The sequence below is a fragment of the Rhamphochromis longiceps genome, linkage group LG19 (genome assembly GCF_057381845.1).
Source record: "Rhamphochromis longiceps isolate RC_006_pf linkage group LG19, R_longiceps_female_GT1.1, whole genome shotgun sequence".
NCBI classification, from domain to species: Eukaryota; Metazoa; Chordata; class Actinopteri; order Cichliformes; family Cichlidae; genus Rhamphochromis; species Rhamphochromis longiceps.
In genome coordinates, this window is record NC_140575.1 from 2,775,158 (window position 1) to 2,797,166 (window position 22,009).

Genomic DNA, 22,009 nt, shown 5'->3' on the forward strand with positions numbered 1-22,009 from the left:
ATTTCTGCTAAATTATAGTATTTATTCTTTTTATAGGATTTGTGCCTAACATAGTATTTCTGCTAAATTATAGTATTTCTGCTTTTTATACTATTTGTGCCTAATATAGTATTTCTGCTTTTTATAAGATTTGTGCCTAATATAGTATTTCTGCTTTTTATAGGATTTGTACCTAATATAGTATTTCTGCTTTTTATAGGATTTGTGCTTAATATAGTATTTCTGCTAAATTATAGTATTTCTGCTTTTTATAGTATTTGTGCTAAAACATAGTATTTCTACTAAATGTAGTATTTATGCTTAATCATAATATTTCTATATATTTCTGCCAGGTCCCCAGGCAGCCAATCCTCTGTGAGGACTGAGAAATTCAAATTTTCAAATCAGGGCCTGCACAGCTTCCCAGCCAGCCAATCATATATGTGGCCTCAGGCATTCAAATTTGCATATTGGGGAATTCGTGGCTTCTAAGTCAATAAGTCATCCATGTCATATATCTCTAAAAATTCATATTTTAATGATAAATTGTCAACACTTGAAGATTCCCCAATCACTTCTGAACAAAACGGTGTAAGAATGACACTCTAACCCCTACAGTTAGGAAATTATGGTCATTTGTTTGAGGGGAGTCCTCACTATGAGAAATAGGCTGCAATAATCCTGTGTCTCTCTGTGCTGCGTGTGTAAACAGAAGCACCTGTTTTGGCGGGAAAAAGTACACAGCCACTCTGATTGGTGGATTCAAATTCAGCAGCTCCCAGGCTGACCTAGAAACTTACTTCTCTCTCCCTGTGTGTGTGTGTGTGTGTGTGTGTGTGTGTGTGTGTGTGTGTGTGTGTGTGTGTGTGTGTTTAGTGGGAGAGAGAGGACCCTGCCCTTATTTGGCAGCATGTCATTGTAGGATTTAAATTGAATATAGTTAGACTGGTTGACTGGATTAGAGCCTGTGTTTGTGTGTCCTTCTGTGCATTTGTGTTTCAATATGCCTCCATATTTGTAATGTTGTAAGTTATTACTATTCGGCTAAATCATAGTATTTCTGGTACTTTTCGGTACTTGTGCTAAATACAGTATTTCTGCTAAATCATACTATTTCTGCTTTTCATAAGATTTGTGCCTAATATAGTATTTCTGCTAAATTATAGTATTTGTTCTTTTTATAGGATTTGTGCCTAACATAGTATTTCTGCTAAATTATAGTATTTCTGCTTTTTATACTATTTGTGCTTAATATACTATTTCTGCTTTTATAGGATTTGTGCTTAATATAGTATTTCTGCTTTTTATAAGATTTGTGCTTAATATAGTATTTCTGCTAAATGTAGTATTTATGCTTAATCATATTATTTCTGCTTTTCATAGGATTTGTGCTTAATATAGTATTTCTGCTTTTTATGGGATTTGTGCTAAAACAAAGTATTTCTACTAAATGTAGTATTTATGCTTAATCATACCATTTCTGCTTTTTATAGGATTTGTGCTTAATATAGTATTTCTGCTAAATTATAGTATTTCTGCCAAATTATAATATTTGTGCTAAAACATAGTCTTAATTTAAAATTACAATATTCATAGTTCATCACAGTGTCTCTGGTAAATCACAATATTTCTGCTCTGTTGTACTATTTTTCTAAATCATAGTGTTTCTGTAATGTTTAAGTATTTTTGGCTAAATATATTCTTTCTGTTATCTTATACTATTTCTCCTAAATTCTTGTATTTTTGAGAAGTTATCATGTTTCTGGTAAGTTACAATATTTCTGCTAAATTCTGCTATGCTATTGTATCTCTGCCAAGTATTATGTTTCCTCTAAGATATTGCAGTTCTGCTAAGTTATTCCATTTTAGCAAACTTCTTTTGCTTCTGCAAAGTTTTTACAATTTCGGCAACTTTTCAGCTTTTTCAGCTACTTTTTGCATACAGCTTCAGCTTTAAGCATCCACACTGCATTTTCGCAGGAAATGCAAATTTTTCTAGTTGTGTGGATGCTTTAAGCATCCACACTATTGAGTTCCTGTTTCTCTTTATTCTTTATTATTATTATTATTATTATTCTAGTTGCTTCCGTACACTTTTCGCCGTTTAACTACTTCCACAATTTTCAGCCGATTTTCACCGTTCAAATTTTAAACTATTCTGCTATTTTTGCTCTTTCCTGCTACGATTTTTGCTATTTTTAACTATTATACTTTTTAAAATATTCCACTTTTTTCCTTTAATTTGTCCCATTGAAATGAATGGGAAACTTCTGCAATTCTGCTAAAATTTGCTTGTTTTTGAAACTTAACTACTTCCTCATATTTTCACCTAGAACAACCATTCAAATTTTAAAATGTTCACAAATTATTGGGCTATTCAGGTATGATTCAGCTTTTTCAAATCTTCTACTGTTTTACTTTTATGCCTCTTAAAGTTTTGAGTTGCAAAATTGTGATTTTTCACAAAATACATGCGTTGTTATGGTTGCTATGCTCTTGGCTTCCAGTGTGTCACTGAAGGTTTTGCAGTCTTCTCTTCATGTCCGAACAACTGTTTGCTACTTGCTCAATTTTCACTCAACTTCCACAAATTATACATCAAAACGTAGGTATTTTTGCTGGCTTTCAGGAAATGTCACTATCATTGTTGTGGGATTTATAGAATTTTCGCAAATCTCCTCAGACCAACACAATGTCAGAAAACTCTCCATATAAAGTGAATGGAGAGCTTGTTCAAAATCACCGCTGGATTTCTGTAATGAGAGGCATATTCGAATCGTCATATCTCCTTAACGAAGCAAAGTTAAGACATGAGGCTTGTCCCCGAATATCTTCAGACACCCCTGACGCTCACAATTCAAGAATTTCTTTCTCACCTATTACCGTTCTGAAATGAGTTGGACTTGTTTGAGGGTAGGAAATTCGTCCTTCGCTCAGATTTCTTCAGATTTCAAACTGTGGAAATGAACCACTTTTTTCTCTCGTCATAACTTTTTGTTGGATTTCCACAGAGACCTGAAAATTTCCATGATTGTTCACCAAAGCCTGCTGTCTCTTACGGTGAAAGAATGATATCGATACTCCAAATAGATTTCAAGTCACAAAGCGTTGTTTGAGGGCAAGTCAAGGCAGTTTTTGCTTCGCTCTACTCAGTTATGGTGCATTAGAAGTCAAATATCTTTAATAATTCATATTTTAATGATAAATTGTAAACACTGGAAGATTCCCCCATCTCTTCTGAACAAAACGGTGTAAGAATGACCGCTCTAGCCCCTACGGTTTGGAAATTATGGTCATTTGTTTGAGGGGAGTCCTCACTATGAGAAATAGGCTGCAATAATCCTGTGCCTCTCTGTGCTGCGTGTGTAAAAAGAGGCACATGTTTTGGCGGGAAAAAGTACACAGGCTCTCTGATTGGTGGATTCAAATTCAGCAGCTCCCAGGCTGACCTAGAAACTTACTTCTCTCTCCCTGTGCATTTTTTTGCTGATTTTTTCATTTAACAAGTATATTTGAGGGACCCTCAGCATGTTCAGCATTTTTTCAGCTGTCCATTTTGCTTTTCCAATTTTTCTGTTTAACTTATTACTATTGTGCTAAATAATACTATTTCTGCTATTTTATAAGATTTGTGCCTAATATAGTATTTCTGCTAAATTACAATATTTCTGCTTTTTATACTATTTGTGCTAAAACATAGTATTTCTACTAAATGTAGTATTTATGCTTAATCATACTATTTCTGCTTTTTATGGGATTTGTGCCTAATATAGTATTTCTGCTTTTTATAGGATTTTTGCTCAAACATAGTATTTCTACTAAATGTAGTGTTTATGCTTAATCATCCTATTTCTGCTTTTTATAGGATTTGTGCTTAATATAGTATTTCTGCTAAATTATAGTATTTCTGCTTTTTATAGTATTTGTGCTCAAACATAGTATTTCTACTAAATGTAGTATTTATGCTTAATCATAGTATTTCTATATATTTCTGCCAGGTCCCCAGGCAGCCAATCCTCTGTGAGGACTGAGAAATTCAAATTTTCAAATCAGGGCCTGCACGGCTTCCCAGCCAATCATATATGTGTCCTGAGGCATTCAAATTTGCATATTGGGGCCTTCATGGCTTCTAAGCCAGCCAATCATATCTGAGGGCTGAGGAATTCAAATCCACAAATCAGGGCCTGCACGGCTTCCCAGCCAGCCAATCACATATGTGGCCTCAGGCATTCAAATTTGCATATTGGGGAATTCGTGGCTTCTAAGTCAACAAGTCATCCATGTCATATATCTCTAAAAATTCATATTTTAATGATAAATTGTCAACACTTGAAGATTCCCCCATCTCTTCTGAACAAAACGGTGTAAGAATGACCGCTCTAGCCCCTACGGTTAGGAAATTATGGTCATTTGTTTGAGGGGAGTCCTCACTATGAGAAATAGGCTGCAATAATCCTGTGCCTCTCTGTGCTGCTGCGTGTGTAAAAAGATGCACCTGTTTTGGCGGGAAAACGTAAACAGCCACTCTGATTGGTGGATTTAAATTCGGCAGCTCTCTCCCTCTGTGTGTGTGTGTGTGTGTGTTTAGTGGGAGAGAGAGGACCCTGCCCTTATTTGGCAGCATGTCATTGTAGGATTTAAATTGAATATAGTTAGACTGGTTGACTGGATTAGAGCCTGTGTTTGTGTGTCCCTCTGTGCATTTGTGTTTCAATATGCCTCCATATTTGTAATTTTGTAAGTTATTACTATTCTGCTAAATCATAGTATTTCTGGTACTTTTCGGTACTTGTGCTAAATACAGTATTTCTGCTAAATCATACTATTTCTGCTTTTCATAAGATTTGTGCCTAATATAGTATTTCTGCTAAATTATAGTATTTATTATTTTTATAGGATTTGTGCCAAACATAGTATTTCTGCTAAATTATAGTATTTCTGCTTTTTATACTATTTGTGCCTAATATAGTATTTCTGCTTTTTATAGGATTTGTGCCTAATATAGTATTTCTGCTTTTTATAGGATTTGTGCTAAAACATAGTATTTCTATATATATATATCTGCCAGGTCCCCAGGCAGCCAATCCTCTGTGAGGACTGAGAAATTCAAATTTTCAAATCAGGGCCTGCACGGCTTCCCAGCCAATCATATATGTGTCCTGAGGCATTCAAATTTGCATATTGGGGCCTTCATGGCTTCTAAGCCAGCCAATCATATCTGAGGGCTGAGGAATTCAAATCCACAAATCAGGGCCTGCACAGCTTCCCAGCCAGCCAATCATGTATGTGGGCTCCAGGTATTCAAATTTGCATATTGGGGAATTCGTGGCTTCTAAGTCAACAAGTCATCCATGTCATATATCTCTAAAAATTCATATTTTAATGATAAATTGTCAACACTTGAAGATTCCCCCATCTCTTCTGAACAAAACGGTGTAAGAATGACCGCTCTAGCCCCTATGGTTAGGAAATTATGGTCATTTGTTTGAGGGGAATCCTCACTATGTGAAATAAACTGAAAGAAGCAGGTCTATGTCTCTGTGCTGCGTGTGTAAAAAGATGCACCTGTTTTGGCGGGAAAACGTAAACAGCCTCTCTGATTGGTGGATTCAAATTCAGCAGCTCCCAGGCTGACCTAGAAACTTAGTCCTCTCTCCCTGTGTGTGTGTGTGTGTGTGTGTGTGTGTGTGTGTGTGTGTGTGTGTGTTTAGTGGGAGAGAGAGGACCCTGCCCTTATTTGACAGCATGTCATTGTAGGATTTAAATTGAACATAGTTAGACTGGTTGACTGGATTAGAGCCTGTGTTTGTGTGTCCCTCTGTGCATTTGTGTTTCAATAAGTTATTACTATTCTGCTAAATCATAGTATTTCTGGTACTTTTCGGTACTTGTGCTAAATACAGTATTTCTGCTAAATCATACTATTTCTGCTTTTCATAGGATTTATGCCTAATATAGTATTTCTGCTAAATTATAGTATTTCTGCTTTTTATAGGATTTGTGCCTAACATAGTATTTCTGCTAAATTATAGTATTTCTGCTTTTTATAGGATTTGTGCTTAACATAGTATTTCTGCTAAATTATAGTATTTCTGCTTTTTATACTATTTGTTCTAAATTATAGTATTTCTGCTTTTTATAGGATTTGTGCTTAATATAGTATTTCTGCTAAATTATAGTTTTTCTTCTTTTTATAATATTTGTGCTAAAACATAGTATTTCTACTAAATGTAGTATTTATGCTTAATAATAGTATTTCTATATATTTCTGCCAGGTCCCCAGGCAGCCAATCCTCTGTGAGGACTGAGAAATTCAAATTTTCAAATCAGGGCCTGCACAGTTTCCCAGCCAATCAAATAAGTGTCCTGAGGCATTCAAATTTGCATATTGGGGCCTTCGTGGCTTCTAAGCCAGCCAATCATATCTGAGGGCTGAGGAATTCAAATCCACAAATCAGGGCCTGCACGGCTTCCCAGCCAGCCAATCACATATGTGGTCTCAGGCATTCAAATTTGCATATTGGGGAATTCGTGGCTTCTAAGTCAACAAGTCATCCATGTCATATATCTCTAAAAATTCATATTTTAATATTAAATTGTCAACACTTGAAGATTCCCCCATCTCTTCTGAACAAAACGGTGTAAGAATGACCGCTCTAGCCCCTATGGTTAGGAAATTACGGTCATTTGTTTGAGGGGAGTCGTCACTATGAGAAATAGACTGCAAAAATCCTGTGTCTCTCTGTGCTGCTGCGTGTGTAAACAGATGCACCTGTTTTGGTGGGGAAAAGTGCACAGCCTCTCTGATTGGTGGATTCAAATTCACCAGCTCCCAGGCTGACCTAGAAACTTACTTCTCTCTCCCTGTGTGTGTGTGTGTGTGTGTGTGTGTGTGTGTGTGTGTGTGTGTGTGACAGAGAGAGAGAGAGAGAGAGAGAGAGAGAGAGAGAGAGAGAAAGGCTTTTAATGGGATGATCTCATTCTAAGATTTAAATTCAATATATTTAGACTGGTTGACTGAATTGGATCTTGTGTGTGGGTCTCTCTGTGCATGTGTGTTTCCTCATGTGTACATATTTGTGATTGTGTGGCTGTAATAAATTTTTTTGCAGATTTTTGTCATTTAACAAGTATATTTGAGGGACCCTCAGCATGTTCAGCATTTTTTCAGCTGTCCATTTTGCTTTTCCAATTTTTCTGTTTAACTTATTACTATTGTGCTAAATCATACTGTTTCTGCTATTTTATAAGATTTGTGCTTAATATACTATTTCTGCTTTTATAGGATTTGTGCTTAATATAGTATTTCTGCTAAATGTAGTATTTATGCTTAATCATACTATTTCTGCTTTTCATAGGATTTGTGCTTAATATAGTATTTCTGCTAAATTTAGTATTTCTGATTAATTATAGTTTTTCTACTAAATCATAGTACAGTATTTCTGCTTTTTATGGGATTTGTGCTAAAACAAAGTATTTCTACTAAATGTAGTATTTGTGCTTAATCATACCATTTCTGCTTTTTATAGGATTTGTGCTTAATATAGTATTTCTGCTAAATTATAGTATTTCTGCCAAATTATAATATTTGTGCTAAAACATAGTCTCAATTTAAAATTACAATATTCATAGTTCATCACAGTGTCTCTGGTAAATCACAATATTTCTGCTCTGTTGTACTATTTTTCTAAATCATAGTGTTTCTGTAATGTTTAAGTATTTTTGGCTAAATATATTCTTTCTGTTATCTTATACTATTTCTCCTAAATTCTTGTATTTTTGAGAAGTTATCATGTTTCTGGTAAGTTACAATATTTCTGCTAAATTCTGCTATGCTATTGTATTTCTGCCAAGTATTATGTTTCCTCTAAGATATTGCAGTTCTGCTAAGTTATTCCATATTAGCAAACTTCTTTTGCTTCTGCAAAGTTTTTACAATTTCTGCAACTTTTCAGCTTTTTCAGCTACTTTTTGCATACAGCTTCAGCTTTAAGCATCCACACTGCATTTTCGCAGGAAATGCAAATTTTTCTAGTTATTATTATTATTCTAGTTGCTTCCGTACACTTTTTGGCACTTAACTACTTCCACAATTTTCAGCCGATTTTCACCGTTCAAATTTTAAACTATTCTGCTATTTCTGCTAATTTACGCTATGATTTTTGCTATTTTTAACTATTATACTTTTTAAAATATTAAGCTTTTTTCCTTTAATTTGTCCCATTGAAATGAATGGGAAACTTCTGCAATTCTGCTAAAATTTGCTTGTTTTTGAAACTTAACTACTTCCTCATATTTTCACCTAGAACAACCATTCAAACTTTAAAATGTTCACAAATTATTGGGCTATTCAGGTATGATTCAGCTTTTTCAAATGTTTTACTGTTTTACTTTTATGCCTCTTAAAGTTTTGAGTTGCAAAATTGTGATTTTTCACAAAATACATGCGTTGTTATGGTTGCTATGCTCTTGGCTTCCAGTGTGCCACTGAAGGTTTTGCAATTTTCACTTCATGTCCGAACAACTTCTTGCTACTTGCTCAATTTTCACTCAACTTCCACAAATTATACATCAAAACGTAGGTATTTTTGCTGGCTTTCAGAAAATGTCACTATCATTGTTGTGGGATTTATAGAATTTTTGCAAATCTCCTCAGACCAACAAGAGGTCTCAAAACTCTCCATATAAAGTCAATGGAGAGCTTGTTCAAAATCATCGCTGGATTTCTGTAATGAGAGGCATATTCGAATTGTCATATCTCCTTAACGAAGCAAAGTTAAGACATGAGGCTTGTCCCCGAATATCTTCAGACACCCCTGACGCTCACAATTCAAGAATTTCTTTCTCACCTATTACCGTTCTGAAATGAGTTGGACTTGTTTGAGGGTAGGAAATTCGTCCTTCGCTCAGATTTCTTCAGATTTAAAACTCTGGAAATGAACCACTTTTTTCTCTCGTCATAATTTTTTTTTGGATTTCCACAGAGACCTGAAAATTTCCATGACTGTTCACCAAAGCCTGCTGTCTCTTACGGTGAAAGAATGATATCGATACTCCAAATAGATTTCGAGTTACAAAGCGTTGTTTGAGGGCAAGTCAAGGCAGTTTTTGCTTCGCTCTACTCAGTTATGGTGCATTAGAAGTCAAATATCTTTAATAATTCATATTTTAATGATAAATTGTAAACACTGGAAGATTCCCCCATCTCTTCTGAACAAAACGGTGTAAGAATGACCGCTCTAGCCCCTACGGTTTGGGAATTATGGTCATTTGTTTGAGGGGAGTCCTCACTATGAGAAATAGGCTGCAATAATCCTGTGCATCTCTGTGCTGCGTGTGTAAAAAGAGGCACATGTTTTGGCGGGAAAAAGTACACAGGCTCTCTGATTGGTGGATTCAAATTCAGCAGCTCCCAGGCTGACCTAGAAACTTACTTCTCTCTCCCTGTGCATTTTTTTGCTGATTTTTTCATTTAACAAGTATATTTGAGGGACCCTCAGCATGTTCAGCATTTTTTCAGCTGTCCATTTTGCTTTTCCAATTTTTCTGTTTAACTGATTACTATTGTGCTAAATCATACTATTTCTGCTATTTTATAAGATTTGTGCCTAATATAGTATTTCTGCTAAATTACAGTATTTCTGCTTTTTATACTATTTGTGCTAAAACATAGTATTTCTACTAAATGTAGTATTTATGCTTAATCATACTATTTCTGCTTTTTATGGGATTTGTGCCTAATATAGTATTTCTGCTTTTTATAGGATTTTTGCTCAAACATAGTATTTCTACTAAATGTAGTGTTTATGCTTAATCATCCTATTTCTGCTTTTTATAGGATTTGTGCTTAATATAGTATTTCTGCTAAATTATAGTATTTCTGCTTTTTATAGTATTTGTGCTAAAACATAGTATTTCTACTAAATGTAGTATTTATGCTTAATCATAGTATTTCTATATATTTCTGCCAGGTCCCCAGGCAGCCAATCCTCTGTGAGGACTTAGACATTCAAATTTTCAAATCAGGGCCTGCACGGTTTCCCAGCCAATCATATATGTGTCCTGAGGCATTCAAATTTGCATATTGGGGCCTTCATGGCTTCTAAGCCAGCCAATCATATCTGAGGGCTGAGGAATTCAAATCCACAAATCAGGGCCTGCACAGCTTCCCAGCCAGCCAATCATGTATGTGGGCTCCAGGTATTCAAATTTGCATATTGGGGAATTCGTGGCTTCTAAGTCATCCATGTCATATATCTCTAAAAATTCATATTTTAATGATAAATTGTCAACACTTGAAGATTTCCCCCATCTCTTCTGAACAAAACGGTGTAAGAATGACCGCTCTAGCCCCTATGGTTAGGAAATTATGGTCATTTGTTTGAGGGGAATCCTCACTATGTGAAATAAACTGAAAGAAGCAGGTCTATGTCTCTGTGCTGCGTGTGTAAAAAGATGCACCTGTTTTGGCGGGAAAATGTAAACAGCCTCTCTGATTGGTGGATTCAAATTCAGCAGCTCCCAGGCTGACCTAGAAACTTAGTCCTCTCTCCCTGTGTGTGTGTGTGTGTGTGTGTGTGTGTGTGTGTGTGTGTGTGTGTGTGTGTGTGTGTGTGTGTGTGTGTGTTTAGTGGGAGAGAGAGGACCCTGCCCTTATTTGGCAGCATGTCATTGTAGGATTTAAATTGAACATAGTTAGACTGGTTGACTGGATTAGAGCCTGTGTTTGTGTGTCCCTCTGTGCATTTGTGTTTCAATAAGTTATTACTATTCTGCTAAATCATAGTATTTCTGGTACTTTTCGGTACTTGTGCTAAATACAGTATTTCTGCTAAATTATAGTATTTCTGCTTTTTATAGGATTTGTGCCTAACATAGTATTTCTGCTAAATTATAGTATTTCTGCTTTTTTATAGGATTTGTGCCTAACATAGTATTTCTGCTAAATTATAGTATTTCTGCTTTTTATACTATTTGTTCTAAATTATAGTATTTCTGCTTTTTATAGGATTTGTGCTTAATATAGTATTTCTGCTAAATTATAGTTTTTCTTCTTTTTATAGTATTTGTGCTAAAACATAGTATTTCTACTAAATGTAGTATTTATGCTTAATAATAGTATTTCTATATATTTCTGCCAGGTCCGCAGGCAGCCAATCCTCTGTGAGGACTGAGACATTCAAATTTTCAAATCAGGGCCTGCACAGTTTCCCAGCCAATCAAATAAGTGTCCTGAGGCATTCAAATTTGCATATTGGGGCCTTCGTGGCTTCTAAGCCAGCCAATCATATCTGAGGGCTGAGGAATTCAAATCCACAAATCAGGGCCTGCACGGCTTCCCAGCCAGCCAATCACATATGTGGTCTCAGGCATTCAAATTTGCATATTGGGGAATTCGTGGCTTCTAAGTCAACAAGTCATCCATGTCATATATCTCTAAAAATTCATATTTTAATATTAAATTGTCAACACTTGAAGATTCCCCCATCTCTTCTGAACAAAACGGTGTAAGAATGACCGTTCTAGCCCCTACGGTTAGGAAATTACGGTCATTTATTTGAGGGGAGTCGTCACTATGAGAAATAGACTGCAAAAATCCTGTGTCTCTCTGTGCTGCGTGTGTAAAAAGATGCACCTGTTTTGGCGGGAAAACGTAAACAGTCACTCTGATTGGTGGATTTAAATTCGGCAGCTCTCTCCCTCTGTGTCTGTCTGTGTGTGTGTGTGTGTGTGTGTGTGTTTAGTGGGAGAGAGAGGACCCTGCCCTTATTTGGCAGCATGTCATTGTAGGATTTAAATTGAATATAGTTAGACTGGTTGACTGAATTGGATCTTGTGTGTGTGTCTCTCTGTGCATGTGTGTTTCCTCATGTGTACATATTTGTGATTGTGTGGCTGTAATAAATTTTTTTGCAGATTTTTGTCATTTAACAAGTATATTTGAGGGACCCTCAGCATGTTCAGCATTTTTTCAGCTGTCCATTTTGCTTTTCCAATTTTTCTGTTTAACTTATTACTATTGTGCTAAATCATACTATTTCTGCTATTTTATAAGATTTGTGCTTAATATACTATTTCTGCTTTTATAGGATTTGTGCTTAATATACTATTTCTGCTAAATGTAGTATTTATGCTTAATCATACTATTTCTGCTATTTTATAAGATTTGTGCTTAATATACTATTTCTGCTTTTCATAGTATTTGTGCTTAATATAGTATTTCTGCTAAATTTAGTATTTCTGATTAATTATAGTTTTTCTACTAAATCATAGTACAGTATTTCTGCTTTTTATGGGATTTGTGCTAAAACAAAGTATTTCTACTAAATGTAGTATTTGTGCTTAATCATACCATTTCTGCTTTTTATAGGATTTGTGCTTAATATAGTATTTCTGCTAAATTATAGTATTTCTGCCAAATTATAATATTTGTGCTAAAACATAGTCTCAATTTAAAATTACAATATTCATAGTTCATCACAGTGTCTCTGGTAAATCACAATATTTCTGCTCTGTTGTACTATTTTTCTAAATCATAGTGTTTCTGTAATGTTTAAGTATTTTTGGCTAAATATATTCTTTCTGTTATCTTATACTATTTCTCCTAAATTCTTGTATTTTTGAGAAGTTATCATGTTTCTGGTAAGTTACAATATTTCTGCTAAATTCTGCTATGCTATTGTATTTCTGCCAAGTATTATGTTTCCTCTAAGATATTGCAGTTCTGCTAAGTTATTCCATTTTAGCAAACTTCTTTTGCTTCTGCAAAGTTTTTACAATTTCTGCAACTTTTCAGCTTTTTCAGCTACTTTTTGCATACAGCTTCAGCTTTAAGCATCCACACTGCATTTTCGCAGGAAATGCAAATTTTTCTAGTTATTATTATTCTTAGGACTTCCGTACACTTTTCGCCGTAGAACTACTTCCACAATTTTCAGCCGATTTTCACCGTTCAAATTTTAAACTATTCTGCTATTTTTGCTCTTTCCGGCTATGACTTTTGCTATTTTTAACTATTATACTTTTTAAAATATTCCACTTTTTTCCTTTAATTTGTCCCATTGAAATGAATGGGAAACTTCAGCAATTCTGCTAAAATTTGCTTGTTTTTGAAACTTAACTACTTCCTCATACTTTCACCTAGAACAACCATTCAAATTTTAAAATGTTCACAAATTATTGGGCTATTCAGGTATGATTCAGCTTTTTCAAATCTTTTACTGTTTTACTTTTATGCCTCTTAAAGTTTTGAGTTGCAAAATTGTGATTTTTCACAAAATACATGCGTTGTTATGGTTGCTATGCTCTTGGCTTCCAGTGTGACACTGAAGCTTTTGCAGTCTTCTCTTCATGTCCGAACAACTGTTTGCTACTTGCTCAATATTCACTCAACTTCCACAAATTATACATCAAAACGTAGGTATTTTTTCTGGCTTTCAGAAAATGTCACTATCATTGTTGTGGTATTCATAGAACTTTCGCAAATCTCCTCAGACTAACACAAGGTCAGAAAACTCTCCATATAAAGTCAATGGAGAGTTTGTTCAAAATCACCGCTGCATTTCTGAAATGAGAGGCATATTCGAATCGTCATATCTCCTTAACGAAGCAAAGTTAAGACATGAGGCTTGTCCCCGAATATCTTCAGACACCCCTGACGCTCACAATTCAAGAATTTCTTTCTCACCTATTACCGTTCTGAAATGAGTTGGACTTGTTTGAGGGTAGGAAATTCGTCCTTCGCTCAGATTTCTTCAGATTTCAAACTGTGGAAATGAACCACTTTTTTCTCTCGTCATAACTTTTTGTTGGATTTCCACAGAGACCTGAAAATTTCCATGATTGTTCACCAAAGCCTGCTGTCTCTTACGGTGAAAGAATGATATCGATACTCCAAATAGATTTCAAGTTACAAAGCGTTGTTTGAGGGCAAGTCAAGGCAGTTTTTGCTTCGCTCTACTCAGTTATGGTGCATTAGAAGTCAAATATCTTTAATAATTCATATTTTAATGATAAATTGTAAACACTGTAAGATTCCCCCATCTCTTCTGAACAAAACGGTGTAAGAATGACCGTTCTAGCCCCTGCGGTTAGGAAATTATGGTCATTTGTTTGAGGGGAGTCGTCACTATGAGAAATAGACTGCAATAATCCTGTGCCTCTCTCTGCTGCGTGTGTAAAAAGATGCACCTTTTTTGGCGGGAAAACGTAAACAGCCACTCTGATTGGTGGATTTAAATTCGGCAGCTCTCTCCCTCTGTGTCTGTCTGTGTGTGTGTGTGTGTGTGTGTGTACTAAATGTAGTATTTCTGCTTTTTATACTATTTGTGCTAAATTATAATATTTCTGCTTTTTATACTATTTGTGCTAAATTATAATATTTCTGCTTTTTATACTATTTGTGCTAAAACATAGTATTTCTACTAAATGTAGTATTTCTGCTTTTTATACTATTTGTGCTAAATTATAATATTTCTGCTTTTTATACTATTTGTGCTAAATTATAATATTTCTGCTTTTTATACTATTTGTGCTAAATTATAATATTTCTGCTTTTTATACTATTTGTGCTAAAACATAGTATTTCTACTAAATGTAGTATTTATGCTTAATCATACTATTTCTGCTTTTTATAGGATTTGTGCCTAATATAGTATTTCTGCTTTTTGTAGGATTTGTGCTTAATATAGTATTTCTGCTAAATTATAGTATTTCTGCTTTTTATAGTATTTGTGCTAAAACATAGTATTTCTACTAAATGTAGTATTTATGCTAAATCATACTATTTCTATATATTTCTGCCAAGTCCCCAGGCAGCCAATCCTCTGTGAGGACTTAGATATTCAAATTTTCAAATCAGGGCCTGCACGGTTTCCCAGCCAATCATATATGTGTCCTGAGGCATTCAAATTTGCATATTGGGGCCTTCATGGCTTCTAAGCCAGCCAATCATATCTGAGGGCTGAGGAATTCAAATCCACAAATCAGGGCCTGCATGGCTTCCCAGGCAGCCAATCATATATGTGGTCTCAGGCATTCAAATTTGCATATTGGGGGAATTCGTGGCTTCTAAGTCAACAAGTCATCCATGTCGTATATCTCTAAAAATTCACATTTTAATGATAAATTGTTAACACTGGAAGATTCCCCCATGTCTTCTGAACAAAACGGTGTAAGAATGACCGCTCTAGCCCCTACGGTTAGGAAATTATGGTCATTTGTTTGAGGGGAGTCCTCACTATGAGAAATAGGCTGCAATAATCCTGTGCCTCTCTGTGCTGCGTGTGTAAAAAGAGGCACATGTTTTGGCGGGAAAAAGTACACAGGCTCTCTGATTGGTGGATTCAAATTCAGCAGCTCCCAGGCTGACCTAGAAACTTACTTCTCTCTCCCTGTGCATTTTTATGCTGATTTTTTCATTTAACAAGTATATTTGAGGGACCCTCAGCATGTTCAGCATTTTTTCAGCTGTCCATTTTGCTTTTCCAATTTTTCTGTTTAACTTATTACTATTGTGCTAAATCATACTGTTTCTGCTATTTCATAAGATTTGTGCTTAATATAGTATTTCTGCTTTTAATAGGATTTGTGCTTAATATAGTATTTCTGCTTTTTATAGAATTTGTGCTTAATATAGTATTTCTGCTTTTTATATGATTTGTGCTTAATATGGTATTTCTGCTAAATTATAGTATTTCTGCTTTTTATAGTATTTGTGCTAAAACATAGTATTTCTACTAAATGTAGTATTTATGCTTAATCATACTATTTCTATATATTTCTGCCAGGTCCCCAGGCAGCCAATCCTCTGTGAGGACTGAGACATTCAAATTTTCAAATCAGGGCCTGCACGGTTTCCCAGCCAATCATATAAGTGTCCTGAGGAATTCAAATCCACAAATCAGGGCCTGCACAGCTTCCCAGCCAGCCAATCATATATGTGGCCTCAGGCATTCAAATTTGCATATTGGGGAATTCGTGGCTTCTAAGTCAACAAGTCATCCATGTCATATATCTCTAAAAATTCATATTTTAATGATAAATTGTCAACACTTGAAGATTCCCCCATCTCTTCTGAACAAAACGGTGTAAGAATGACCGTTCTAGCCCCTACGGTTAGGAAATTATGGTCATTTGTTTGAGGGGAGTCCTCACTATGAGAAATAGGCTGCAATAATCCTGTGCCTCTCTGTGCTGCGTGTGTAAAAAGAGGCACATGTTTTGGCGGGAAAAAGTACACAGGCTCTCTGATTGGTGGATTCAAATTCAGCAGCTCCCAGGCTGACCTAGAAACTTACTTCTCTCTCCCTGTGCATTTTTATGCTGATTTTTTCATTTAACAAGTATATTTGAGGGACCCTCAGCATGTTCAGCATTTTTTCAGCTGTCCATTTTGCTTTTCCAATTTTTCTGTTTAACTTATTACTATTGTGCTAAATCATACTGTTTCTGCTATTTCATAAGATTTGTGCTTAATATAGTATTTCTGCTTTTAATAGGATTTGTGCTTAATATAGTATTTCTGCTTTTTATAGAATTTGTGCTTAATATAGTATTTCTGCTTTTTATATGATTTGTGCTTAATATGGTATTTCTGCTAAATTATAGTATTTCTGCTTTTTATAGTATTTGTGCTAAAACATAGTATTTCTACTAAATGTAGTATTTATGCTTAATCATACTATTTCTATATATTTCTGCCAGGTCCCCAGGCAGCCAATCCTCTGTGAGGACTGAGACATTCAAATTTTCAAATCAGGGCCTGCACGGTTTCCCAGCCAATCATATAAGTGTCCTGAGGAATTCAAATCCACAAATCAGGGCCTGCACAGCTTCCCAGCCAGCCAATCATATATGTGGCCTCAGGCATTCAAATTTGCATATTGGGGAATTCGTGGCTTCTAAGTCAACAAGTCATCCATGTCATATATCTCTAAAAATTCATATTTTAATGATAAATTGTCAACACTTGAAGATTCCCCCATCTCTTCTGAACAAAACGGTGTAAGAATGACCGTTCTAGCCCCTACGGTTAGGAAATTATGGTCATTTGTTTGTGGGGAGTCCTCACTATGAGAAATAGGCTGCAATAATCCTGTGCCTCTCTGTGCTGCGTGTGTAAAAAGATGCACCTGTTTTGGCGGGAAAAACGTAAACAGCCACTCTGATTGGTGGATTTAAATTCGGCAGCTCTCTCCCTCTGTGTCTGTCTGTGTGTGTGTGTGTGTGTGTGTGTGTGTGTTTAGTGGGAGAGAGAGGACCCTGCCCTTATTTGGCAGCATGTCATTGTAGGATTTAAATTGAATATAGTTAGACTGGTTGACTGGATTAGAGCCTGTGTTTGTGTGTCCCTCTGTGCATTTCTGTTTCAATATGCCTCCATATTTGTAATTTTGTAAGTTATTACTATTCTGCTAAATCATAGTATTTCTGGTACTTTTCGGTACTTGTGCTAAATACAGTATTTCTGCTAAATCATACTATTTCTGCTTTTCATAAGATTTGTGCCTAATATAGTATTTCTGCTAAATTATAGTATTTGTTCTTTTTATAGGATTTGTGCCTAACATAGTATTTCTGCTAAATTATAGTATTTCTGCTTTTTATACTATTTGTGCCTAATATAGTATTTCTGCTTTTTATAGGATTTGTGCCTAATATAGTATTTCTGCTTTTTATACTATTTGTGCCTAATATAGTATTTCTGCTAAATTATAGTATTTCTGCTTTTTATAGTATTTGTGCGAAAACATAGTATTTCTACTAAATGTAGTATTTATGCTTAATCATAGTATTTCTATATATATATATCTGCCAGGTTCCCAGGCAGCCAATCCTCTCTGAGGACTGAGACATTCAAATTTTCAAATCAGGGCCTGCACGGCTTCCCAGCCAATCATATATGTGTCCTGAGGCATTCAAATTTGCATATTGGGGCCTTCATGGCTTCTAAGCCAGCCAATCATATCTGAGGGCTGAGGAATTCAAATCCACAAATCAGGGCCTGCACAGCTTCCCAGCCAGCCAATCATATATGTGGTCTCAGGCATTCATATTTGCATATTGGAGAATTCGTGGCTTCTAAGTCAACAAGTCATCCATGTCATATATTTCTAAAAATTCACATTTTAATGATAAATTGTTAACACTGGAAGATTCCCCCATCTCTTCTGAACAAAACAGTGTAAGAATGACCGCTCTAGCCCCTACGGTTAGGAAATTATGGTCATTTGTTTGAGGGGAGTCCTCACTATGAGAAATAGGCTGCAATAATCCTGTGCCTCTCTGTGCTGCGTGTGTAAAAAGAGGCACATGTTTTGGCGGGAAAAAGTACACAGGCTCTCTGATTGGTGGATTCAAATTCAGCAGCTCCCAGGCTGACCTAGAAACTTACTTCTCTCTCCCTGTGCATTTTTTTGCTGATTTTTTCATTTAACAAGTATATTTGAGGGACCCTCAGCATGTTCAGCATTTTTTCAGCTGTCCATTTTGCTTTTCCAATTTTTCTGTTTAACTTATTACTATTGTGCTAAATCATACTATTTCTGCTATTTTATAAGATTTGTGCTTAATATAGTATTTCTGCTTTTTATAAGATTTGTGCTTAATATAGTATTTCTGCTAAATGTAGTATTTATGCTTAATCATACTATTTCTGCTTTTCATAGGATTTGTGCTTAATATAGTATTTCTGCCAAATTATAATATTTGTGCTAAAACATAGTCTTAATTTAAAATTACAATATTCATAGTTCATCACAGTGTCTCTGGTAAATCACAATATTTCTGCTCTGTTGTATTATTTTTCTAAATCATAGTGTTTCTGTAATGTTTAAGTATTTTTGGCTAAATATATTCTTTCTGTTATCTTATACTATTTCTCCTAAATTCTTGTATTTTTGAGAAGTTATCATGTTTCTGGTAAGTTACAATATTTCTGCTAAATTCTGCTATGCTATTGTATTTCTGCCAAGTATTATGTTTCCTCTAAGATATTGCAGTTCTGCTAAGTTATTCCATTTTAGCAAACTTCTTTTGCTTCTGCAAAGTTTTTACAATTTCTGCAACTTTTCAGCTTTTTCAGCTAGTTTTTGCATTCAGCTTTAAGCATCCACACTGCATTTTCGCAGGAAATGCAAATTTTTCTAGTTCTCTTTAGGTTTTAGAAAATACAATAGTCAGAAACAATAAACATAATGTTCTGGAGTAAAGTGGAGACAAGAGGAGGGAGACCGAACGAACAGGTGAACAGAATCAAGACAATTACAAGGATTTGCAAAAACCATATTTTTAAACGGCGTCATGCTGCGGCGTTGCCTCAGTTCTTCACTTACACTGTTTCACAGCTTCACTCCACACACAGAGGTGGTTCCTGGAGTACTGATATCCAAGATGGCGCCTGCCAGAGGTCGACGTTGCGGAGCTCTTTGAGTCAAGTTACTTCTTTTTTTTTTTCTTTTCTTCTTCCGAACCACACAAAAGTTCACTGTGACCGAGGGACCTTATTGTGACTGAGAGAGCGCAGCGATGTTGGACTGTCTGACCCGTCCTCGCTGGAATCCTTTCCTGAGCTAGCAGGCTATGCTGACTCAACGCTAAGCCGACCACTGACAGGGAGCCCTCCTGGCTGGGGGAAGGACACCCGATGAGGCACTAACACCTACATAGCCTACAGGACTGTTTCCTTGTCCTGCAGGCGTTTGTTTCTTTTCTTTTCTTTTTTACAGATTTGTAGTCAGTGTTAGCATGAAATTTTCATGGACAAAAGTTGGCCAGAAATACTATTTTTAGTTTTGCTATGAACACTCTTTCCTGTGTTTAATGCGTTTTGCTACTAAAACAGTTGTGCATAAATAAAAATACTGGTAGCCGCCAGTGCTACCCCTTAGCTTCCTAGTAGATGCACCAATAGTATTAATTTAAAGATCCTAGGTGGTACCTTTCTCGATTTATTGTGTTCACACGATTTTCAGAAAATTTGGCCTCTGACATTGACCGTGAGGTTAAAGTCACTGGGATTCAAACATCTCAGAGACTTTTAGTAGACACACTTATGGTATCAGTTTGAAAATGCTAAGTGACTTCCTTCATGAGAGTTTGGATTCACATTAATGGGTGTCCACAGTGCCCTCCCACCCAGGTGGTGATGACAGTACCCATCAGCCTTTTACAGCTGAGGGGTGAAAAGATGACACACAGGACGTCAGGACACGTCCTGTGTAGATACAGACGGGTGGGAGGGGGGACAACCGTCGCACACAGCTCACACCTGCACGACCTTGAATATTAGTCAGTAAGCTATTAACCATTAACCATCAGAGTGCAGGCAGTACCTCATTGACATTGATGCCATGTGTCTGCATGTAATCCCTGTCATTGACTTGGCCCCCGTCTGCAAACTCCATGGTCAGGATTCTCTTGGTGGAGAGATTCCAGTGGATCATGGGAATCTGGACAGAGAGATGTGCAACAGACGATGGGATGTGCAGGTTTATCCTCTATATCTTTTTCACATTTACTCACTGTTCAGTCTCCTGTGAAGCTGTTTAGCAGAGGTTCATTAGAAGGCTCAGTTCTTATCCTGGTACTATTTTAAATGAAATGAAACAACTGCTTCAAAGGAGTAAATCTAGTGTACTTTAGGTTATTTAGTAACATTCAGTTGAAAATTAGTTAAATTCCACTCATTACAGTTTACAGGAGAAAAATGTGAGTAAGAAACATAAAAGTCGGCAGAATGACAGATGAGCCTGTGAAAACAATTAACAATTACATTTGTTATTGGACCAAATTTGAACAAAATCATCTTTTATTCTGCCAAATTTTATGTCTCTGTCAAGTTAAATTGAAGCAATAAAAATGCACAATACACCGTGACAAGAAAGAATAAAAAAAAAAGTAACATTTCTAACTGTAAGAACATAAAAACCGAACAAAGAAAAGCAAGTCTCAAAAACAGCACCAGAAAAATTTAATGATAACTGACAACGCAGCAAACGGGAAGCTCTCATAGACCATAAAAACTCTGACCTCTGTTAACTGTAAGAATCATATTTTATAAATCAAAGGCCTTAAATTAAAACCAGCTGTTTAGAATACATGTGTACACAAAACTGTTACACTGTTACTCTAAAGGGAAGTCTCATTTTCATGCATGCCCATATCAGTACCTTAAGAAAGTGAAAGTGGGCCAACATGTCGGCCACCTTCTCAGCATTGCGTCCCTCGTTAAGGAAGTCCAGCTCCAGAGGCATGTTTTTCTTGGCCTCCTCCACCAACCACATTAAGGCAAAGTCCGGGAAGAGCCAATGAACCGCCTTCAACAACACCTTCAAATTAAATACATATATCCAAAAAAGAAGAATCAGTCTCACTGTAAGCATAATAAAACAGCAAACATATATACAACGGTACCCTCTCAACATATTAATACAAAGAGTGGCTGATTAGACTCTCCCTGCAAAGATCATTACTAAGCAAATCAAGTGTGAGGACAGAAAATTGCTGTTCAGCAACTCTCTACATTATCACTTAATGCCGGCACTTAGCTGCGCTCCTGGCTAAAGTGCTGTTTGGAACAGCAGACGAGATGAGCTTCATCACTTGTGAAAGAGGCTCTTCTGAGTTCATTAGTCAAGGTTAGAACTGCTCAGCATGTAAAAACAGATGCAAAATGTCTTCCTGTTGCTCTAAAGGAGTGTCGTCAAATCTGCTAACGTGCATGAGGTTAGAACAACCACGTCACAATACAACGATCTCGATACCGGACGAGGGGTGTTTCTCTGGGTGGAATCAGCTGACGAGGCTTTTACAAAATATTCCTTTCTTTCAAAATGTGGTTGAACAGTAAATGTGAAAAGTCATCTTTTCAGGCTATAACGAATACTTGAATTCAGCTCAAAATTCAACAGATATACATGGTACATAGTAGCTTCCACTTTGTTATTATACCACTTACAGTTTGCTGTGGAATAGTTCATTGTGCAGAAAGGTGACAGCTGGACTTGTTGCACAGGTGGCATCCTACCCT

The 22,009-nt window shown here is 36.0% G+C and overlaps 1 protein-coding gene across 7 annotated transcripts in view; it reads right to left on the reverse strand.

The window, feature by feature from the left end:
- adck1 (aarF domain containing kinase 1) overlaps positions 1 to 22,009 on the reverse strand; it is a 170,823-nt gene that overhangs the window by 95,349 nt on the left and 53,465 nt on the right. For all 7 annotated transcript variants that reach the window (XM_085391119.1, XM_085391118.1, XM_085391115.1 and 4 more), the window contains 2 exons: positions 21,150 to 21,308; positions 20,313 to 20,429 (listed from right to left, as the gene is read on the reverse strand). In XM_085391119.1, the coding sequence (XP_085247245.1) occupies positions 20,313 to 20,429; positions 21,150 to 21,308 (276 nt within the window). The remainder of the gene's footprint in view (positions 1 to 20,312; positions 20,430 to 21,149; positions 21,309 to 22,009) is intronic.